The following is a 21,459-nucleotide window of genomic DNA, read 5'->3' on the forward strand; positions in this document are numbered from 1 at the left end:
TGAATATGTCTTTCAACTGAAAATGCTGTGAAAATATTGCATATTGTTCTACTTGAACCTCCCTTCGAAGTTATCATCTAGGTTATAAAAAAGAAAGCAGAGAATAACATGATAATTTTTCTGAGAGCAAGCAGAGATTGAGGATTTGCGCTGATGGGATGAGCCATTAGAGGTCAAAGAAATCTCAGAAGGGTCCTCAAGGCATCCAGAATCACTTTGTCTGTAATACAGTGATTTTGGAAGGAGTTCGACTTGGAAATACCACTGGTTTTCTGCCTAGAAATGTTTGAATTTGTCTCTGTCTTAGGGCTGTAATTTTTTAATCTCTGAATGTGGATTGATGGTGACTATGATAGGATAATACATCTATCTTGTCTACTTGTTTATCAGGGAAGCATGTTCATCCTGTGAATCATTTGAACACCAAATTAAAACATTCATTAAAGTCTTTCATGAGTAAAGAAATGCATTGTTCCTGCATACTGGATTGTGGCCAATTTCTCCCAAGTGGCTTCTGCCCTCGCTGAGTGTGGCCCTCTCACCAAAACTCTGGTGGTCACTCTGGCTCACTGCCTGGCTTGGACTCTATGCCCATGGCACAACTGCCTTGTCCCCACCTTGCTGGTCCTGCCATCACCTACCTCTGCTGAGCAGGGCTGGGTAGGAGAAGGCACTTGGCATCTTCCACCTTTGCGTCCCACAGACAAAAAAAGAAGGCGAAAAGAAGGAAGAAAAATAAAAGCCAGGCAAGACATTGCCATCCTGCAGCATCCACAGCAATTGCTGAGACTCCCTGGTAAAAGTCCTTCCCTGTGCGTGCTGCAGGCAGCGGCTTGGAGCTCTTTGCCAAAGTGGGATCAGGCTTTCCATGCTCGAGGTGAGGAGCCCTGTGACTTCACACACAAGAAGGTTGTGGCACAGTTGGGAGTAGGAACTAGGTCTTAAAGATGATAATAAGCCTTAATCACAACAATATTTTTTCCTTATCAGAATACTACAAAACCCTCCCTTGCATCTTTCATTAACCTTCCCTTTTCAACACCTTAAATTTTGGAAGACTGGGCTAGCCCTTGGGGCAACTGAATGGTGCAACACCTCAGTTTCCCTCTCATGCTCTCCTGACATGAGAAAAATACTGAACAAGGATTTTTCTCTATCACATGTCCTGCTGCTGGCACTGCAAACCAGACCATTCAGAAAGGCTTTGGTCCCTGCCTCATCATTCATGTGACTGCTGACTGAATACAAAATGTAAAAGGTTACCTGCTCCATGCAGATAACATCAACGGGTGCACATTTTTAACCGTCGCTGAAAACAGCAGCCAGTTTCATTGGACCAGTGCTGGAAAAGAGTCACCAACCCAGGTCTTGCAATATTTTCCTCAGCAGGTGCGTTGATGTGATGAACGGCAGAGTTTCGCATAGGTGTCCTCCAGCTTGGTAAAGATATTCAGCTGTTTGACTGAGGGGAAAAGGGTTCTTAAAATTCTTTGGTTTATGCAGATGGTTACTTGACTGTACATTAAAAGTTTTAGCTTTCTGCTTGCTTATTTGAAGGTTCAGTTTGACATTAAAAATGAAATTATGTGTGTTTGCATGGGAAGGAGAGAGGGACTGAAACAGCGAAAAAATTTTAAGGCCAGTCATTAATTTGTATTTTACCTGTATCTTTGTAGGGGTTCAGAAATTACCAACTTTTGTCCAGATGATTTGAAAAGGAATGTGGAAAGAGGTCTAGAAAGGCTACTTTCAAATACCTACCAGAGAGAGGGTTTCTAGAGCAGACAGGATGTTCTTACATTAATTTTTTTATTCTTAACAGGAAAATTTTCTTATCGTCTCCAAATTCTGGTAACTTTTACCAATTTAACAGTTTAACTTGGAAAATGTTTCAATGACACCTGCCTGTCCCTTAGTCTCCATAAGGAGTTTGGGCATGAGTCCAGGAGGCCACAAAGCCAACAAAACGTTGGAAAGGGGATATAGGCAGGGTAGATGTGATGATTTTTTCTGCAAGGATTTTGCTTTCGGAGAATACAGAAGTATTTGGTGATTTTTGCTTGGAAGTTCTCATCTTTCCTTGCATGCTCATCTCTAATGGGTCAGTGCTGTACGAAGCAGGGTGCAAGAGCAGAGACAAAGGTGCCCAGGTGGCAGGATGCTTCGGGACTGATTATGCTGGGATATTTTGAACCAGGTTTTTGGGAATTGTTTCCTCATTTTTCGCTCTGCGATGCTGTATTTGGTGAAATGTTACTGCTGCATAGTTCCATGGGGTGTCAGCAAGGAGAGCATGGCAGCAAATAAGCAGAGAACTGAACAGAGGGGGGACATGGACTGGATGAGACCAGGGCTGAGTCCCTCACAGCTTGTGGAAACTCTTTTGGCGGGCAATGCTGCCAACTTAGGGTTGGATGGTCCTTCCTGTTAAAAGCCTCCATTTTCAGCTGCTTGTAAAAATTATTGAAACCTCAGCTAGCAAAACACAGACCTTCCCTTCTAATTGCCCTCTTCTTAAAAACAGGGAGGGGTGATGATTATTTGAGCCACAATATTCACCAGTATGGAAACCTCCACAGCTGGAGTGACACACAGGAGTTATTTCTTTGGCAGAGGGGATGGATGCTATGGCTGAATACGCAGTCAGGGAAGGCAGATGTGCAGAGGATCCATGGGACAGGGCAGGTCTCTGCAGCATTGCTGGGGGAACAGGAGAGTGGGAAGCAGGCAGCTGGTGCAGACAGGATGGTTTCTTCCCTGCCTATGTCTTGTGAAACAGCTGGCAATAGTGTGATTGTGTACTCCTCATGTGGCATGTAGGGTGGGTCTGTGAATCAGTATTTCACCACAGCTTATCTGCCAGGCCCCTGGTTTGGTGTTGCAGAAGTTGGACAAAGGGGATGTAAACGCAACAGCAGCTGGTGGGAAAAGAAAGGTTTAATAAGGCTTGGTTGGGTCAATGAAACAACTGACAAGACAAATACACGCTGGCTGCTGCAGATCGGGAGGCTTTCTGCCTCTGCAGGAACCGCACTGCTGCCGGGCTGCTGCCGAACTCTTGTTTTCCCACAGGGGTGAGAACAGCTCTGTGCTTTCCAGACAATGATACAATAAAGTCAGCATTGTGTCTCCACGCCTCGGGTCCCACATATGGCAGCCACATGACACAAAGCTTTAACCCACAAGAAACTCACTCCTCCAGCTCAAGCATTGTTTAACAGGTTTCTGGAGGTTAAAACTTGGCATCTTGTTGTGTATCCTCATTTATGCTTTAGATCCTATTTGCCTGTGTGGAACAGCTTGCTGCCCAGCCTCTTGTGGCCAGTAATTTTTGGAAGAGAGAAGGATATATTTGATAGATATGTTGTTTGAAACTTATCTTGGTGGTGTGACTCATTGCAGGAAAGATCCCACATCCCTCAGCCCTGGCACTTCCTCTCACAGTGATTGATTGGCTCTTCCCACGTATTTTGAAGTGCATTAATGCTAATTAATTATCTGTAAAGCTTATCACCAGCTCACCTACCAGGAAACAATACCCACTTGAAGACAGTAATCCCTCTAGGACTGATGTTATGTCAGGGATTGGCTGCTGCCCAAAAATTATCTCCCAATCTGTGGAAAAAATGTGCTGAGGCCAATGGGTGCAGCAGTGGAGGCGGCTCCATTAGGGGTGACTGAGGCAGTGAGTGGGACTCTTTCTTTTGTAAGAGCTGAATGATGGAGGTTATGGCTCACATCCCACCCCACAGCAAGGTCAGGGCAGGCCCACGATCCGTGTTTTGGAGGACATCAGTGTGTACTGGGCACACACCTGATGGATTGTGCACGCTGTGTGGGTGTCAATCAGCTGTGGCTGCTTGACTAATATCCCTTCGAGCACCCTGCTGCAATGGGGACAGGCATGAACAACTGGCAGAAGCAGGCATATGGAATGGGAGCTTACTGGTGGCTTTGGCCCCCCAAGCAGCAGCTGGGGTAATTGCACCCCATAGCCTGCAAAATTCGAGGTGTGCAGCAGGGATTGGAGATGAAGTGGGGCAGTGAGGGGGGTGATGAAGAAGAAAATGCTTAGAGGGGAAACAAAGCAGTAGAATTTCAAAGGCAGGAGGCTTCCTCAGTATTTGCATGTTCTGACTGACTTAGTGTGGGAACAGGTATTTGTTGTGCAGTGGCTTCTGTGGTGAAGTAGAGTTGGTGCTGTCGGTGTGTAAATGTCTTCCTATGGAGGAAGTCAATGCACCTGTGTTAATAGGGCAGAGCCTTGTTTTTCCATAAAAAGATTACTGACTCATAGGTGCTGCTGCCTTCCGATCCCTCCCTGTGATTTGGGGGACCCTTAGGATCATGGACCCCCAGATAGCAGCTCAGTTCCAGCTCAGGGCCATAGCCCTAGCACTCCTGTGCTCCATCAGCAGCTGTGTTTTAGAAAAGTTTTGGTAGGGAGAAACTTTGGCACCTCAAGCTCAGTTCCAGCCATGAGACCATGGAAATGTCACAAGAAGCTCCTAAATTACTTTGTCATGTGGGATTTGGAGTGCTTTGCTATTTACAATCTCCGCTTTTAAACATTGTAGTCATGAAAAAAATTAACATGAGAGCTTTTAATTACATCCATTATTAACTTCCCCTCAGACCATGTCTTCCTCCATCAAAATCGAGTCTGTTGTGAAGGAGAAGAACCGGATGGGAGAGTGCCCAGTCTGGGAAGAAAGGGAGAATGCACTTGTCTATGTAGACATCAACTCACAGAAAGTTTGCCGCTGGAGCCCAATCACCAATGAGGTGCAGAGCGTGTCTGTGGGTAAGAGTCCATACTCACTGCTTTGTCTGGGGGTCTTCTCTGTCCCATCCACCCGTCCTGGTAGGAGTCCTGCAGGTTGGTGTCTCTCACTTTCCATGGGACCACACAACCTCTTTTCCTGCAATGTGTTGCTGAGCACAGTGTGGCCTAAGCCAGCCAAGCAGAGAGGACCATGCACCTGTTGCCCCTGATAAGCCTACATGGGAATGCACGTTTTGTTTGGGACCTGCGAAGGAAAAGGTACAGTCCTAATGGCTGTGCCATCCTAGAAGGTGGAAAGATCCATGGAACATAGGACTGGTGAGATGTGCTAACAATTCCAGGGGCAAAGGATCTTAGCATCAGCTCAGCCTTTCCCGACCAGGGATGTCCCAGTCAAGCCCAGATGCCTCGGCAAGGGCTGGGTGATGGCCCAGAGCTACCCTTCATCTTCTGCTCTCTCTCACCCACAGATGCCCGTGTTGGCTCCGTGGCTCTGCGGCAAGGTGGGGGCTATGTCATCGCCCTGGGGACCAGGTTTGCCTTCCTGGACTGGGACACACAGGCAGTCACTACCATCCTCGAGCTTGAGCAGGATAAACCCAATAACAGGTTCAATGATGGGAAAGTGGATCCAAAGGGGAGGTTTTTTGCTGGTAAGTTCTTGGCAGAAATTTCCCCTGGAGCAAAGGGAAACTAATTACAGTGTATTTTATATAAGGCATTTTATTCCGTCTTGTGAGTGCTCTGCTTGGTTACTGCCCAGTGGAGGAGGACAGGGGACTCCACATCTTCTGATCCAGATGAGGACAGATGCTGTTGACAAGGGCCATCTGACAGGAAGGCTCTCCTACATGGTGGATGGTGTTCAAACAGCTGCCTTAATGGAAAAGCCAGTGAAGGGCTCATGTAGGTGGGATTTTTTCTGGAGATTTAGAGGAGGATGCAGCAGCTTCTAGAGCAGAACATCAGCTGCAGCTTGCACCCTTTCTATGCAGGCTCTCTTGCTTAGCCTGTGAAAAACAAGGATGTGGGGGGGATCCTCAGCTTCCTGAAGGCAAAAAGGAGGTTTAGGTTGTATATTATATAAAAGATCTTCACCCTCCGGGTGGTCAGACACTGGAACAGGCTCCCTAGGGAAGTGGTCATGGCACCAAGCCTGACAGGGCTCAGGAACTCTTTGGACAATGCTCTCAGGCACATGGTTTGCACCTGTATTTTAAGGTCACAGCCCATTTAAATCACAAAAGTAGTCTACAAAGAACAACAACAAAACCAGCATATAATGCCTGCCTGCATCTTGACTTTTAGTGTGAGCAAAACCTCAACCCCTGGTGTGTCCTGGTGATCCTTTGGGTCTTTGATGTCTATGACTTAAACCTCATGGCAATGCAGAAACATCCTTTCATGGGCCAGGATGAGCTCTGTGAGAGGCAGCTGCCCCTGATTTGCTCCTTTTGCTCTTTCTCATCAATCTGACAGGACCTATTAGTCCCTTTCACCACAGGATTGCAGAATTGTAGAATCATAGAATGGTTTGGATTGGAGGGGACCCTTAAGACCATCTAGTTCCAACCTCCCAGCTGTGGGCAGAGACACCTTCCACTAGATCAGGTCACTCAAAACTCCATCCAACATGGCCTTGAACACTTCCAAGCATGGGGCATCCACAGCTTCTCTGAGCAACCTGTTCCTGTGCCTCACCACCTTCACAGCAAAGAATTTCTTCCTAAAAAATCTTTTCTTTTTAGGAAGAAAAGAAAAAAAATCCCAATCCTGTGATTCTCCCTAGGACCTTTTGGTAACACTTAATGGAGGTTTTTGATGAAACATGAGGAGCAAGATTCTATTTTCTAACCAGTGCTCTCACTTCCATTTCAGGTACGATGGCTGAAGAGACAGCACCAGGGGTCCGAGCAAGGCGGCAAGGAGCTCTCTACACCCTCTTCCCTGACCATTCAGTAATAAAACAGTTAGACCAGTTGGACATCTCCAATGGTCTGGATTGGTCCCTGGACCACAGGACCTTCTTTCACATTGACAGCCTGTCATACGCTGTCCATGCCTTCAGCTATGATGTGCACACTGGAAAGATTGGTACACGCGCTTTTAAATTTAGTTACAAGTAGGGTTACTGCTCTGTCTTGCAGCAAGACCTAGGCCTGTGAGATGCAGTGATTTATTTGACAGGTGCAGTGATTTATTTGACAGATATCTCATATCTTCTGGCTACAACTTGTATATCACTGGCAGTGATATACACCAGGTGTTTGGTGAACAAACTTTTGACAGTCTTTCAGCTTACTTGCATCTGGAGAGATGGCTCATACTTAGACCTGTTCAAGGAGTTGCAGGGAAGAAGCTATTTACACTGCAGAATTAGAAAGAGCTTTTAGCATGGTATTTATTCTTGAGTGCCATCTACTGGAATTACTTTGACTGTACTAGCTCCATAAATACAAGTGGAGAACGTGCATGTATATATTTCACAGAAAGGTATTTGGAGGATCAAGCTGTCATTGTGATGGAAGTTTCCCTGCCAAATTTCTGAAATTAAGATGTTTTCAAATTTAACTTAAATTCATTTTATGAATAAACATTTCTTATTATATCTGCAAGGAAGAAAGTTTAAGTGTAAGCAAAATGGATCTAACCTCATTTCAAAACTCTTTGAGATATTTTCATGCTGTATCAGCCTGATATACTCCACAGGAATTTAAATGGCTGAACTTCCTTTGTACTTAAAAGAGTGAAGACTTTGGATAATCATAGATGAAAATCACACAAAGTAACTACATTCACTCAGATTTCATTTTGTTGAGAACATATCTTTCTACAGATTTTAGGATATAAGATTTCAAAAGAAGATATAATGCAACTTTCCCCCCTGCAAATATAAAAATATAATATATTTGAGCTTTCTAGGCTTGGCTTTATGCTCACAGCTCTCTAATCATGGGTAGTGTAATGATCAGAAGGTGCTGGGTGGGTCAGAGCAGATGGTCCATGTCCCATGGGCCCTGCTCCATGGATCAGACATGCTCACCGACATACCCGTCCTGCATCCTAGACAATGAGCAGTTGATACCCAGGCTTAATCAAAACTAGTTGCTTTGTTGGCCATTAAAAAGTAAGATTTTTGATCTTAAGCTAAGAGAGATTGCTTATCACCAATGTTTAAACCCAGGTAATTATTTGACATATCCAGGCTGCCATGACCAATGAAAATCCAGGAAAAATTATTGCACTTGCAGCTATTGTGTTATGGCAGGCAGCAGGTGGGTTAACAAGAGAGATGGGGCCATTTAGTTCTCTTCTCTTGGTAAAATAACAGGAACACTGATTAAGTACAACCCTGGACTGAAATGGCTGTGCTGGGGACTTGTCTCTGCCAGGCTGAATTAGGCTTTTAACACATCTGCAAAATGTGGGTGTGATGTACATTTTGCAGGATGCCTTTCTCACAGAAAATGAAGTTAGCTGTTTGCAAGAGCATGGAAGATGTTAGACTGGGATCTGATACAAAATGGGTAGCTGTCCACATAACATCAGCTTTGTAACTCTTCCTGCAGCCTGCCCCAAGCTTTTGTACCATCTGGAAAAGGAGGAGCAAATGCCTGATGGGATGTGCATAGATGCAGAAGGGAAGCTCTGGGTGGCCTGTATTGATGGTGGCAGAGTCATTCGCATAGACCCTGAGACAGGTAAGGTCTCCACCAATTTCTGCATGCAAATGTGAGGGGAATGGCAGCAGGAAGAATGCTTTGAAGGTGAGATAAGGTGAAATTTGTTGCCCATTTCTGCCCCATGGATTTCCGAGAGCATTGCTGGCTCAGGCTCTGATCATGCAGATTGCAGCTCGCTGTGCTGCCTGCCAGTGTCAGGTGTCCCTGCTCCCATTGTTGGCTGATGAACTGCACACTCTCATTAATACCACTATTAAAAAAAAAAAATCCCACAAAATACTGCATATAAAATTTCTCAGTGTTGAAATGTTAAACTGGAAAATGCTTTAAGGAACAACTTCCCTCCCAGGCCAGGTGTCCCTGCCCTTCCTGACCTCACAGTACTGTTTCATTTTGAGAAAAGGAAATGAAGCCTTGCAGATGTGGGGGAGAGCCTGAAAAATAGTTAGAGATGAGGCAGATGACATAATTTGATTTCCACACAAACTCTCCTTTAGGATATGGTCTAAAAGGGAGGTGCTTCTGAGTAAAAGTCATATCTATGCCATGTGTACTAATAGTACATTCATAATTACATGCTTCCTAAAAAATTAACATTAGAAAACAATTGCACGTTTTTACCAGGAAAAAGAATCCAAACTGTGAGGCTGCCTACTCCAAGGATTACCTCTTGCTGCTTTGGTGGAAAAGACTACTCAGAAATGTATGTGACTTCTGCATACGATGGACTGGATGAGGCCACCTTGGCCAAGGAACCCCATGCAGGAGAGATTTTCAAGGTGAGCAGATTTTATTTCTTTCTGTCTGTACATCAGACCTGCCAAGCCTCATATTCTGAGTGAGGTGTCCCTGGCTGCCCTTACTCATCCCACTCATGTCAGGAGCTGCTGCAGGTGCATTGCTTGTCCCCCAGCCAGGACCAGCTGCTTTTGCAGAGCTGCTCATGCACTTGAAGGAAGATTTGTAGAAATTACTGGTCAGGATCTGAAGGCAGTGAGTGGGTATGGATCTGCCATATGGATAGTGTATTCTGTAATACACTGCAAGGAATTGCTTTTATCTCTTACTGTATTTTAATCACTTTTGGAAAATTCATTCTCTTACTTCTCAGTTTTTAATTGTGCCAAGAAATCAAAATGCTTACAGAACATATTTCTCCTTTAAAAATTAAATGTTTAAATTTACCTGGGCAAAATTTTGCATCTCAATCCAAAAACTTCTAGGATTTTTTTGTCCATTAAAAATGATTGCTGCTTTTTTAAAAACCATTTTCGCCCACGGCTCTTGAATCTGAAACTTGTTTCTCTCTTCATTTTTTTTTTGCTCCATTAGCAAAAAAGCGCATCAGGAGAATACAATGCAATTCATACTAAACAATTGCCATCATCCCAAACCAAACTATTTTTGTGTTTCATCCTGTGTTTGGCCACAGGATGAAGACATGTTACAGGAGGAATGGAGATCGATTCTGGGATCTGGGATACTCCTGTTGAAAGCAGTGCTTAGAGCAGATTTCTCGTGGCTGAGAACAGATATATTCAAGCAGCACAGAAGGATTAAATAAGCATCTTTTTTGGTTTTGTTCTCTAGTTCCACAAGGGAATTGGTGTTTTCCAAATTCACATTTGTCTTGCACAGGCAATGCATGTTAAAAATTACGATGAAATATTTTGAAGATAAGGACTGCATGTAAGGGCCACAGATAACATTTAAATTAGCAAAATTATTGAGTAGTGCTTGATAATCTTAGTTGATCTTAAGGAGTTTGAAAGAATTCCAAGTAATGACTCTTTTTGGGCTCCTCTTGAAACAGAGGACCCTCCATGAAGCAGTCTGTTGCTATGATATTAGTTCTACAATGTTTGAATGTTTTCATTATACCCAGTTGGAGATTTATCTGTTTCCTTTCTTTTATCTTTTAATTTTTGTGTTTTTTTTTTTTTTTAACAGATAACAGGCCTGGGTGTGAAAGGGATCCCACAGAATTTCTATGCTGCTTGAACCTTGACACTAAACACCAAAGAAGGAATGCTTCCATATTGTAGTAACTCTGACTGGAAGAAGTCAAATGAACTACACAATTTATCTGTGTGAAGATTTCTAAGCCCACATTTGTGAGTGTGCTTGTTTGGAGTTGAAGATATTTCTTCTTCTGTGGGCCAGTGGCTTGATGCAATAGGTTAGAGAGGTAAAGTTAATCTGTGTTACATCTTAATAGCTTTTGTTACTTCTGTAAACCTCTAAATGCTCAAGTGTAGTTTAGCTGAACTTTCTGATGACCAGCTCTGGATCTTCAAGTCTGTGCAGTTCCCAAAGCAGAATCTGACTCCTCATGTTACAGTGATGCACCAGCAACAATATGGCAGATTTTAATAAACATTTTAAGAGTGGTGTCTTGAACAGGACTGTTCCTCTACTGCAGGATTCCTCTGAGGGTGGTTTTTTTTTTTTTTTTTTTTTTTTTTTTTTTTTTTTTTTAATGATCAGACCTATTTGTAATATCCAGGTTCTATTTTTACATCCTCATTAGCCTTTTTCCAGGCTGTCCTGTCTTTAGGACACCACTTAGGCTGCTGAAAATAAACTATGCAACTACATTTAAAGAACTGCTTGTAGATGTTTTTTCTCTGCATTCAGATGTTACCATGAAAACACTGACTGACCACACATATTCAGTGCACACACAGACTGTGAACCACCAGGATATCCTGGGATACCAAACATGGATGCCTGGTGGAGTTGTCCTTTGAGGGGTGATATTTACACTCAGACACACAAACTTCCCTTTGCTTAACATGTCTTTACATGTGCATGGCCTCACCGTCTTGTTTCCCTTTTTTCTAGTGCTCATCCACTCCCGTCTCAAGTATTTTCCTCCTTTTTCCCTTTAGATCCTTCCCTCCCTTCTCCTCCACAAAGCACAACATCAAGGTTTTTAGAGGCTGTTTAAATAACGAGCCAGCACCAGTCTCACTGAACCACTGTGATCCTGTTGGGATTTCAGAATGCTCGAGACCTGCACATAGGCAGTGAGTTCTGGCCTTTGCTTTGAGTTTGCTACCTTTTTGCTGCCTGGAAAGATACATAGCACATAATACATGTTCAGATCTTTAATGCCGACATTTGGCAATGTTGGAAAGAAGGCAATAATATGCCTCATTTACCAAACCAGATGTTTCAGTGTCTTCCTCTGAGTTATTTGACCTTTTCACCCCTGCTATTCAAAGCCCTCAGACACTATGAGTAGGGAGAAAGTACTCAATGCCTCATGAAGATCATCTCCCCCAATAACCCATGTAGGGAGGAGCAGAGGAACTGTGGTTAGCCCTGCAGAAATGTTAAACACAGTTTCCATGGGGCTGTATGCAGACTGCCTCTAGAATTAGCTGTTTTCTCCAAACCCAGCACCCCTCTCCTAGCCAGGTGTCCCTTACAATAGTTTTGAAAGAACCAGGCTAGGTTGATTTTTTCCTTTAAAAATACCCATATTGCCCAAATCTCTTACGTGGTAGCCTTCTGACAAGTAGGAGATCTGGTGCTGAGATCTGATCAGGCAGGGGGTAGGTCAAGCCACATGTCCTAGGGAAATGTCCCACCTGTTTCAAAGGTGGGTGTGACAGGAGAAGGTTTGGTGGCATATTTGGCTCCTCAGTTGAACTGGGCCACAGTCTAGAAAGAAATCTGAGATTCCGAGGACCAGGAAGGGAGCTTTATTCACTAAGTACTATTGAATATGCTTAGCTACGAACAGGATTTTCTAAAGTGCATTATGTCAATGCAGTTACCTGAAGTCTACTCTAAAAACCTTGTTAGGCATTTTTCAGACACTTATTGTAGATAGTTACTTTAGGTCATAAGCAAGCACTTTGCTCCTGTGCTATTTGATCAGATAATTTGTATAACAGGATAAAGGGGCTTGGCTTATCACTCCTACCTTTTGTCTTGGAAGGGAGGTGAGTCCATAGAGCAGTGCAGAGACAACTTGATTGAGAAATAAAACATTCAGCTTATTGCAATGTTTGCTCAACAAATAGGCTGTTGTTTTTCTTCCTAAGTCATAATTCCAATAGTAATTAAACTGCTGGGGGTTCTTAAGAGCAAAGGTGCTAAATATCCTTTGGCACCATGTCAATGCCAAACTGGTATAAGGAACATGGACAATTATGCAAGATTTCCTGTTTACCTCATCTGGAGAGGAATGTGACAGCAGGGTGTTTGGAGGCAAGTCGAGTGTCCTAACCTTTAATTAAAAAAAAAAAAAAAAAAACATAGGAAGTGAGTGCAGATACTTTATTGAACAAAAAATACTCAGTTATTTGCAAAATTGCCTACTTACTAGATCCTTTGTCAGAAAAGCAAAGTAGATAATTTTAAACAATTTACATTTGAGAAATGCTTACTACCCCTGCATTTTTTTCTAGAGCTTTCACAGGCATGTATGCTGGGATTGCTGGCTTGTTATTCTCTAGCCACTCTTTCCTCCATTTCTAAAGGGAGACTTGGTGCATGCTGCTCTCAGATTCCAAGGTTTGAGTGGCTTGGGAACTCTCTCTGTAGCACAGCTTCTCAAACCAAAAAAGGCTTGAAGATGAGTTTCTCTCTGTTACCCAAAGGCCCACTACTTTGCTTCTCTTCAGATTTCAGAAGTTGCTGGTTTGTGTTTTTGCTTTCTGAAAAAGTAAGTGGTAATTGAAAACCATGTTGGGGCTGTTCTCCAGCCTCAGTTCACCAAAGTGAGATAAAGGCCCCTTTTCTTGAGGCAAAGGATGAAGGCATGAAGGAAGCTGGCACAGGACTCGGTTCATTCCTTTTGTGCATACAGGGAACAATATGGTATCCATACTCCTTGCTGAAGATACACTCTGAGGTGGTTACTGGGTGGCTGAGTACTTGACTGGTGTGGGTCAGCCCTACACATTGGCAAGCATGACAGGGAGGATACTCCTGTCCATATGTAACCTACAGAAAATAAGCCAGCTAGTCAACAATATGGGAGCTGGCTTCTGTTTTAAGAGATGGCTCTGTACATCCTGCCTTTTGGAAGTATTTATTATGTTTTATCTATATTTAACCTATATCACACTGGATGATAGTATTATATACTAATAAGCTAGCCATTCCATGGTTAAGTGCTCACCTTGTGAAGCATACAAAAAACGTGCTGGTGACTGACTGGTTTTGTAAAATTCTCTACCTGACTGCAGCAAAAGTTGGTCTGAGCTCCCTCTTAGTAACCAGGGATTGGTTAACTTTGGTTTTGAAATGTGGTAAACTGGTGGAATAGAAATAAGTACAGAATTTGGAATTTAAAGCTTTTGATTTATACAGGATGTGATAGCCTGCCTTTGATGCAGCCCAGGACACAATTGGCTTTCTGGGCTCTGAGAACACATTGCCAGCTCATGTCCAGCCTTTCATCCATCAGCAGCCTCAAGTCCTTCTCAGCAGGACTGCTCTTGCTTACTGCACTGTGACTGATCCAGGGTCTTGCAGATAATCTGTGTCAGGAGCAGGAAACCAACATCAGTGTCAGTTCAGCAATTTACCTACTACAGAATCAGTGAAAAATAAATTAAATTAGAGCATAATCTGAAATTTGGGGAAGCTTTCCAATAACTCTCTGGGGCTTTAAAGAGAGAGGTTACTTCATTTTTGGCATTATATCTGTATAGTTGTGTTCAGGCCAAGCATTTATTTTCCACTGCAGAAACTGCCTCAAGGCTCAGTGATTTTTTGTCAGCTCTTCCTTTGCTGGTGTACACTAGCCTGACGAAATAGTTGTCTTTCTTTTTTGTTAATGTGTTACAACATTAACACAAAACCCACACAGACATTAAAAAAAAAAAAAAAAAACAAAAAACCACCCAAAAAACCTTTGGGAAATTATTAGGAAAAATTTAGGTGCTCTCTTTCTTACATGGAGATGAGAGAAGAAATGGGAAGTTTTGCAACCCCTCAGATAAAGAATATGTTAATAAGAAGATGTAAAATCTTTATTAAGGACTTCAATTTTAGTCTTTAACATTGGAAAGATATTTATTTCACCTTCAGTTTTTACTTTCCTACTAATATCTCTAGTGGCAAGAAAACACAGAAATAGAATAATGGAAAATTATTTTGTTCTGCAATGGTGTTTTAGCTTGCTGTTTTAATTTTCTCTTAAAACCCTTTCCCTAATTCTCCTTTCCCAAAGGAAGCCTAGTGCATGGAGACGTATTTATGTAGCTCTAGCACTTGTATCTTCATCCTGGGTGCCTGGTGATTCCCCCAGTAATTCTCTATATAAAAATAAATAAATAAATAAAAGTATAAACAAATATATTTTAAACAATAAATAAATTCCCTTCCTAGATGTAGGAGAAATGTTAGATGCTTTTGAAGGCTTCCAGCAGGAAATCTACTTCAATTAAAATGAATTTTTAAATTCTGTAATGTCAATAACTAAGTGCTTACTTTTGGTAAATTGGAGCTTTTTTTGGACATCTTCAAAACACCTTTTCCCTTTTATTGCTGACTCATTTACTTGAGGAAGACTGGTCCAACAGGTAGATGCTTAAGCACTAGACACAACCAAATCCCCAAATCCCAAATAAAACAAAGGCAGAATTCTTTGCACGTGGGACAGCTCCTTTATTTTTACATCTCTACATGGTATGCAAACCATATTTGTCATGCATTTTGACCACCTCTTCTAAAATCAACTTGGCATGTCAAAGATTTCTAATAATTGTTTCTGCTTATGCAAAATTTCATTTTTCTTAGGCTACAAGACCAGATTAGGTCAATGATTCAAGTAGTAGAAGATTCAAGTAATGCTGGAGGGTATAATTTCAAACCTTTCTTACATGCCTTAGAGATAGAACTCTGAGATCAGCACACAATAGTTAGAAAGGATTGAAGAAAATGTTTATTGATACAATTTTTAATACTAGCCAGCCAACAAGATTTTCCAGTTTGCCTGGAACATTGTCTGAGGGTAACTATCCCAAGACAGTGCTAAAATATTCCTTCATTTTGTACTGCATGCACTACCTGTGTACTGAATGTTTGTGTTATCTGTGATATAAGAAATGGGTTTGCAGAACAATAAGACTTTAGTGGACATTTTATGTCTTTTTTAAAAGAAAAGAGTACTAACTGCCACCTCTGCTAAGTTTTCCATCTGTTGACCACACTCAGTCAAAACTGGAAGAAGTTCCAAAGACCACCTTTGTGATGAATACTGATGCCTGGGTGGAAAGGAGGTCCAGGATAATGGCCCATGGAAGAGAAAATTAAGGATCTGGCTGGTGCCTGAGCAGATGTGTTTGTCTAGGATAGCAACAGTAAGGCTGCTTCTTGCTCCATTGGGGTGAACTAGAAATGTGGGGGAGTTTTGGGGCTATTATGATAGGAGAGAAGATGGGGGCAAGACTGTCCATTCCTAACAGAGCTGGTCTTTGTTTAATGTCCTGATTATAGAGTAACTATGCTTTTTAAGCTCTTTATTTGTAAAATATGTGTGGTTCTAAGTATAACAGAAGAACAGAAAAATAAATTTGCTCCTTATACAGGAAAGTATTTTGATGTAATATCTATGCAAGGGACATGCTACCGCAAGCTTCAATACACTGTCTATTCACTCCTGTGCTTCTTTTGCTGTGTTTAACTATTTTATCTATCATCTATTACTAAGAATACTTCTGTAAAGCTTCTTATGGCTTTATAAGGCAATTCTGCTTGCTGATTCTCTGGCTAGATAGTCATATATTGAATCATAGAAACATAGAATGGTTTGGAAGGCACCTTTAAGACCATCTTAAAGGTTCCAACTCTCTTGTTATGGGCAGGGACATCTTCAATTAGACCAGGCTGCTCAGAGTCCCATCCACTGGCCTGGAGCACTTCCAGGGATGGGACATCCACAGCTTGTCTGGGCAACCTGTTCCAGTGCCTCACCACCCTCACAGTGAAGAATTTCTTCCTAATATCCAACGTAAACCCAATCTCTTTCAGTTTAAATATGTTTTAAAGCCATATTGCTCTTCTACTTAATACTCTTTGCACCAAAAGACTTTATTGTCTTTTAAATAAATCAAAAAAAAATTTGAAGGTTACTGAGGTGCTTACGACTGGCAGTGGAGATGGGCAACTTAATTATCAGTGCAGCACCTGCAGTGATCTAATCTCAAGAGCTAGGGTGTGATTCTGGGAGCATTACTAAAAGAAGAAGCCCAATATGCTGCAGGTCTTCCAAAGTATTAACTATGTGATAAGACCAGCTTTCAGCACTTTCAGAGCCCTTTAACAATGGCTCAGAATTAAGCTGTGCCCTGTGCTCACAATTAAAATTGGTTCCAAAAGAGATTAAAATGTCTAACCAGCACCTATTCTGTGTGACAAAGAAGAGGCCTCATAAACTGTGATGAAGTACTTCTTACCTGTTTGATGTAAAGACACCAGTTTCACAAGCATTACTTCCCTTGACAATAGGACTAGGGAAGCCTCAAGGACTGGAAAGCCACCCTCACCTCAGTAACATATAACTGCCTATGCTAAGTCCCTCTTGCATTCTTGTAGTGCACTTGAGTGTACTTTCACACATGCAGCAAAGACAGTCTCTGTAAACCGGTCATTTCCCAGTAGTCACTCTGATAAATACAATAATCCTGCACTGTTACCATTAGAGAGAATCAGAAATCAACAGCAGAGATGCCAGGTGCCTGTGACCCAGCAGGTAAAAATGTACCCACAGTCTTAGCCACACAATCCAGCAGGCAATTGAAGAATAACACAACACTTAAGGTATCAGCACAATTAAAGGAAGGAGAGTCTTACCGATGGAAGACAACTTCAGCTAACTTGGTTAAGTCTAAGCTAACTCTTAAGTTCTTATGAATTCCTGATGGCACTTGCCAGGAGAGGTTTCTCTGTGTTTAGTACAGAAGGAGCCATTTTAGTCTGAAACATACTATTCCTTTTGCACTAAGCCCATCTTTACATCCCTAAGACAAGTACAGATACCTGTTATTTGCTGTTGAGCTCATTTAAGTAGTTTCTGGAAAACACTAGTTCATCTCTTACATCCTTCCCATTGTTCTGTTTCTTGCAAGAAGTGTTTACCCTAAAGAGTAAGCTGTGAGGCCTCCATGATTTATGGTGCAAGTGGCTATATGTTCTTAAGTTCTATGGCCCTAAAGGTATCTAGAACTTAAAAATGTTCTTCATTTAATCTATCTAAAACTTAGAAGGTCAAAATGATGGATTTACCAGTCTTGAAAAGAAGACCTTATTATTGCATAGGAATGATTTTGTGCTTTTCAAATCTCTTCATTCTGGATCTTTACAGACAGAGAAACCAAGATGTTGATTACATGGAATATTCAGAATGCCTAAACACTTTTTTGTAGAATGAAAACTGAAATGCTAAGATATGATCCCAAGCTTCATATATGATCTGATACAGAATAAGGTTTTTTCTGAGCTCTGCTATGAAACCTATTTGTGATACATATACAGTAGGGAAAGGAAGACTCTTCTTCCTTGTGTTCTGTTTGAAGAACACCTAGGATCCTGAAGCCTGCCTAGGATATAACTTCAACTTGCAAGCTTTACATTTTATCATTTGCATTATGTTTGACTAGTAATTATTTGAAATGAAAATTTCCACATCTGCCTCTTCTACGGACATTTGGCCTGTATGCTGGCACATGACAAATATAATATTGTGATATTATTACTATTTTATTCTTATGCTGTAGTTTTATGAACTATTAAAAACTCCATGCTTGTTTAAATAAAATGGAGTTTGCATTTAGTGTTAAAGAATTGCCTTACTTTTACATTGTGTGTATGTATATAAATATTTAATGTTCTTTCTGCTCATAGCTCTGAAACTAGCAAAATTACCTAGATTTGGTATATTTGGAGAATTTGATATAAAGAAATATAATGTTTTCAGGGGCATGTCCAGCTGTGTTGAAAAAGGTGGGCTTTTAATGTAAGAGGTCTCCTCAGTATTCTCCCTTTTCTGTGATTCGGTGATGTTATCATGACTTTAAACAGGACATACATTAGCAGCCAGCAATGTGGCATACTCCTAGATCCACTGATTTCCAGTGTTCAGACCCCTGAACCCTGTAGGCAAAGCCCAGACTGACTGTAGACAAGCACATGGACTTTCTAGACATATTCACTTTCTGATATCAGTAGCACATGAAATGACCTTACTTGCAAGATCTCATGTGCTCTGGATTGTGCTGTTGATGACTGAAGCTATCCTGAAACTGACCTTTGTGTTCTAATCAAGCAAAACATGTCTAGCCATAAACCTTGCAAAATTTGGCCTTTGATTGCAAGATAGATCTTAAAATTGCATCTTACTCCCAAGATTTGTAGCATAAACAGAAAAGAACTGCAGGGGAAAAAAAGATTGTTATATGTTGCACAGTCACTGGGGATAATGGAGAATATCAACTGGGAAATAAATATAGCAGATTGCTTGGAAAATTTTTGCTTTCATCTGAAAAAATGTTTCTGATTCAAGAAGTAAAGTAAGCAAGTAAAGGAGAGACTTTTGTGTATTCATTGGCAACTGTGAGGAATGGATGAGAATTTGAGGCTGCAAGGTCTGTTGAAGAGTGGCCATTAGAAAAAGGATTCATGATTATTCCAGTACAAGATGGAGGAATAGAAACTGAGTGATACAAGGTAGACTTCAATAAAGGCTACTGGAGGGTTAGTGCTTTACAAAAAATACACACAATAACACAATACCCATCCACAGGCATATACTACCCCATTGTGAAAAAAGAGAGAAAGTGCAGTAAGAGATCAGCTTGATTAAAGCATGAACTGTGCATGAACCTTAAACACAAGAAAGGATCAAGCTGGAAGCAGAAACTAGGTCAGGCTACTGAGGATGAGTGATAAATATAACATGAAGATAGAGGAACAAACTTTTAAAAAATAAAAGCTCAAAACAAGATGCATCTGCCAAGAGGTATAAATAATTTTAGAAGTGCATTTGTAACAGAGGGAAGGTGAAGGCAAGGATGAATTAGTCAGCTGTTCAGAGGAAAACATATTTCTAGATGTTACTCAGATGGTAAAATTCTGTAATAACATTTTTTACCTCTGTCTTTGGAAGAATGATCAATTTCAATTGAAGGATATTATAGTCCATACCAGTGATATAAGTAAAGATGCTAACTATGAATGGGAAAAGAAAAATTTAGAGTTTTTTAAGTCAGCAAGGGATTTAAGTTTCCTCATGAAGATATTAAAGAACTTCACAAGGAATATTGGATAATAATATTTTACCTGAGAACCTGTTATAGGCAGGAAATATCTTGAAAGGTCCATGAAGAAAAGATAGCAATTGTCTTTAAATAAGGAGAAAGGAAGATTAGGGGATGATTCAGCCACTAGCTTAATTTCTGCTCCCAGAAAATGTTTAAAAAACTGACAGAACAAATTATTTGTTAGTACTGCAAGAAAACAAGGATGTGAGCAGCAGCCAAAGAAATTATCAAATCCATGTAATTTCTTCCTACAGGAGAACAGGATTTGAAATACCATGTGCAATACTACGTCATTTCAGCAAGACAACTATCTATTCTGCCAGGGACCTATTCATCCCCAGTAGGTACCATTTGAAAGAGCTGCAGATTAAATTTAAGGTTGTAGCTTGTTTGAGCTGCATAAAGCACCAGTTTATTGAGTTTGTTTGTGTTGTGTGTTGCAGTATTGACAACCTGAAAGTCAAAGAAACAGTTTGTGTTGATGTTGTGTTCTCCTCCTGCACCAAAACAAGACTCAAGCAAACTGTAAATGGGTGGGTGGGTTTTGGGCTACCTCCCAAATTCTTTGTCATATTCTGCAGAGTAGGGAACATGCAGACTAACTTCGGCTTTAAAAAAGAGTACTATGGACACAATTGACTATGCTATCTTGGCTTAGGGAAGGTTGTATATTTGCTGGCCTTGAACAATTTGGCATCTGGAATTGTGTCTTCCAGTCTGGGATCTCTTAATACTGTGCAGACACTACTCCTGGGGTGACTACCCACAGCAGCATGCTCTTGTTGCCTCTGCCAGTCTTCAACCTGAGCCAGAGCTCTTTTCATTGGAAGACACAATTCCAAATCTTGATAACCTTCAATAAAAGGTTATTGCTTTGAAACCAACAAATTCTTCACTATGTGGTCAAGAGAAACAGGCAGCTCTAGGGTGTAACTCAGCAGACTGATTTTAGAGGCTGATGAATTGCAAACTTTTAATTATTTACTCCCTTTGCTTGCAAAAGAAGTCTTAGCTGTATAGTGCTTAGCTGGCTAGTCCATCAGTAGATGTCTCTGCTGCAGGTATCTGTGAAGCTGATTGAGCTGAATCCCTCTTCCATGTTCTGGTGACCTGTACTTGTCCCTCAAATGTTGGTAGCATTGGTCAAAAGATCAAAATGCTACCTGGGAGATCACTGTGATGTTATAGGCTTGTGCCTTTGGGCGATGAGGCTGGGTAGTGGCAGTGGTCACTTCTATCTTCCCAGAGCTTGGAGGGCTTCTCCAAGCCCTGTTCTCAGCAGGTTTATGTAGTTTGGCACAAGAATCATCACTGTTAAGGGATGCTGTAGCCTGACATTGCTCAATTTGTTTCCCCTCATTTGATAAGAGCTTCCTTTTTCACAATTAAAAACCCTCTCTGCAGCTCACAATGTCCATTGCACTGCTGGTATGAGAGTGGGATGTAAAGGATACCAAGGACACTTGATAAAAGAATCATGAAAATTTTGGGGTTGAAAAGGACCTTAAAGATCACCTAGTTCCACCTCCCCTGCCATGGGCAGGGATACTTCCCAGTAGATCAGGTTACTCCAAGCCCCATCCAGCCTGGCCTTGAACACTGCAAGGGATGGGGCATCCAAAACTTATCACAGAACTGTAGAATGTTAATGGTTGGAAGGGACCATAAAAATTGTCTAATCTGACACCCTCCTGACATGGGCAGAGCC

General features: G+C 41.5%; 1 protein-coding gene across 1 annotated transcript; it reads left to right on the forward strand.

Moving 5' to 3' along the window:
• Nucleotides 1–4,638: 4,638 nt before the first annotated feature.
• Nucleotides 4,639–11,116, forward strand: LOC310906391 (regucalcin-like; the record flags this gene model as incomplete). Its single annotated transcript, XM_083855599.1, has 6 exons — nucleotides 4,639–4,804; nucleotides 5,257–5,439; nucleotides 6,665–6,880; nucleotides 8,356–8,487; nucleotides 9,094–9,248; nucleotides 10,420–11,116. The coding sequence occupies 6 exons, from the start codon at nucleotides 4,639–4,641 to the stop codon at nucleotides 10,468–10,470; spliced, it is 903 nt and encodes a 300-aa protein (XP_083711725.1). The 3' UTR covers nucleotides 10,471–11,116.
• Between the last annotated feature and the right edge of the window lie 10,343 nt (nucleotides 11,117–21,459).

The sequence above is a fragment of the Zosterops lateralis genome (assembly GCF_965231275.1).
Source record: "Zosterops lateralis genome assembly, chromosome: 2".
Taxonomy (NCBI): Eukaryota; Metazoa; Chordata; class Aves; order Passeriformes; family Zosteropidae; genus Zosterops; species Zosterops lateralis.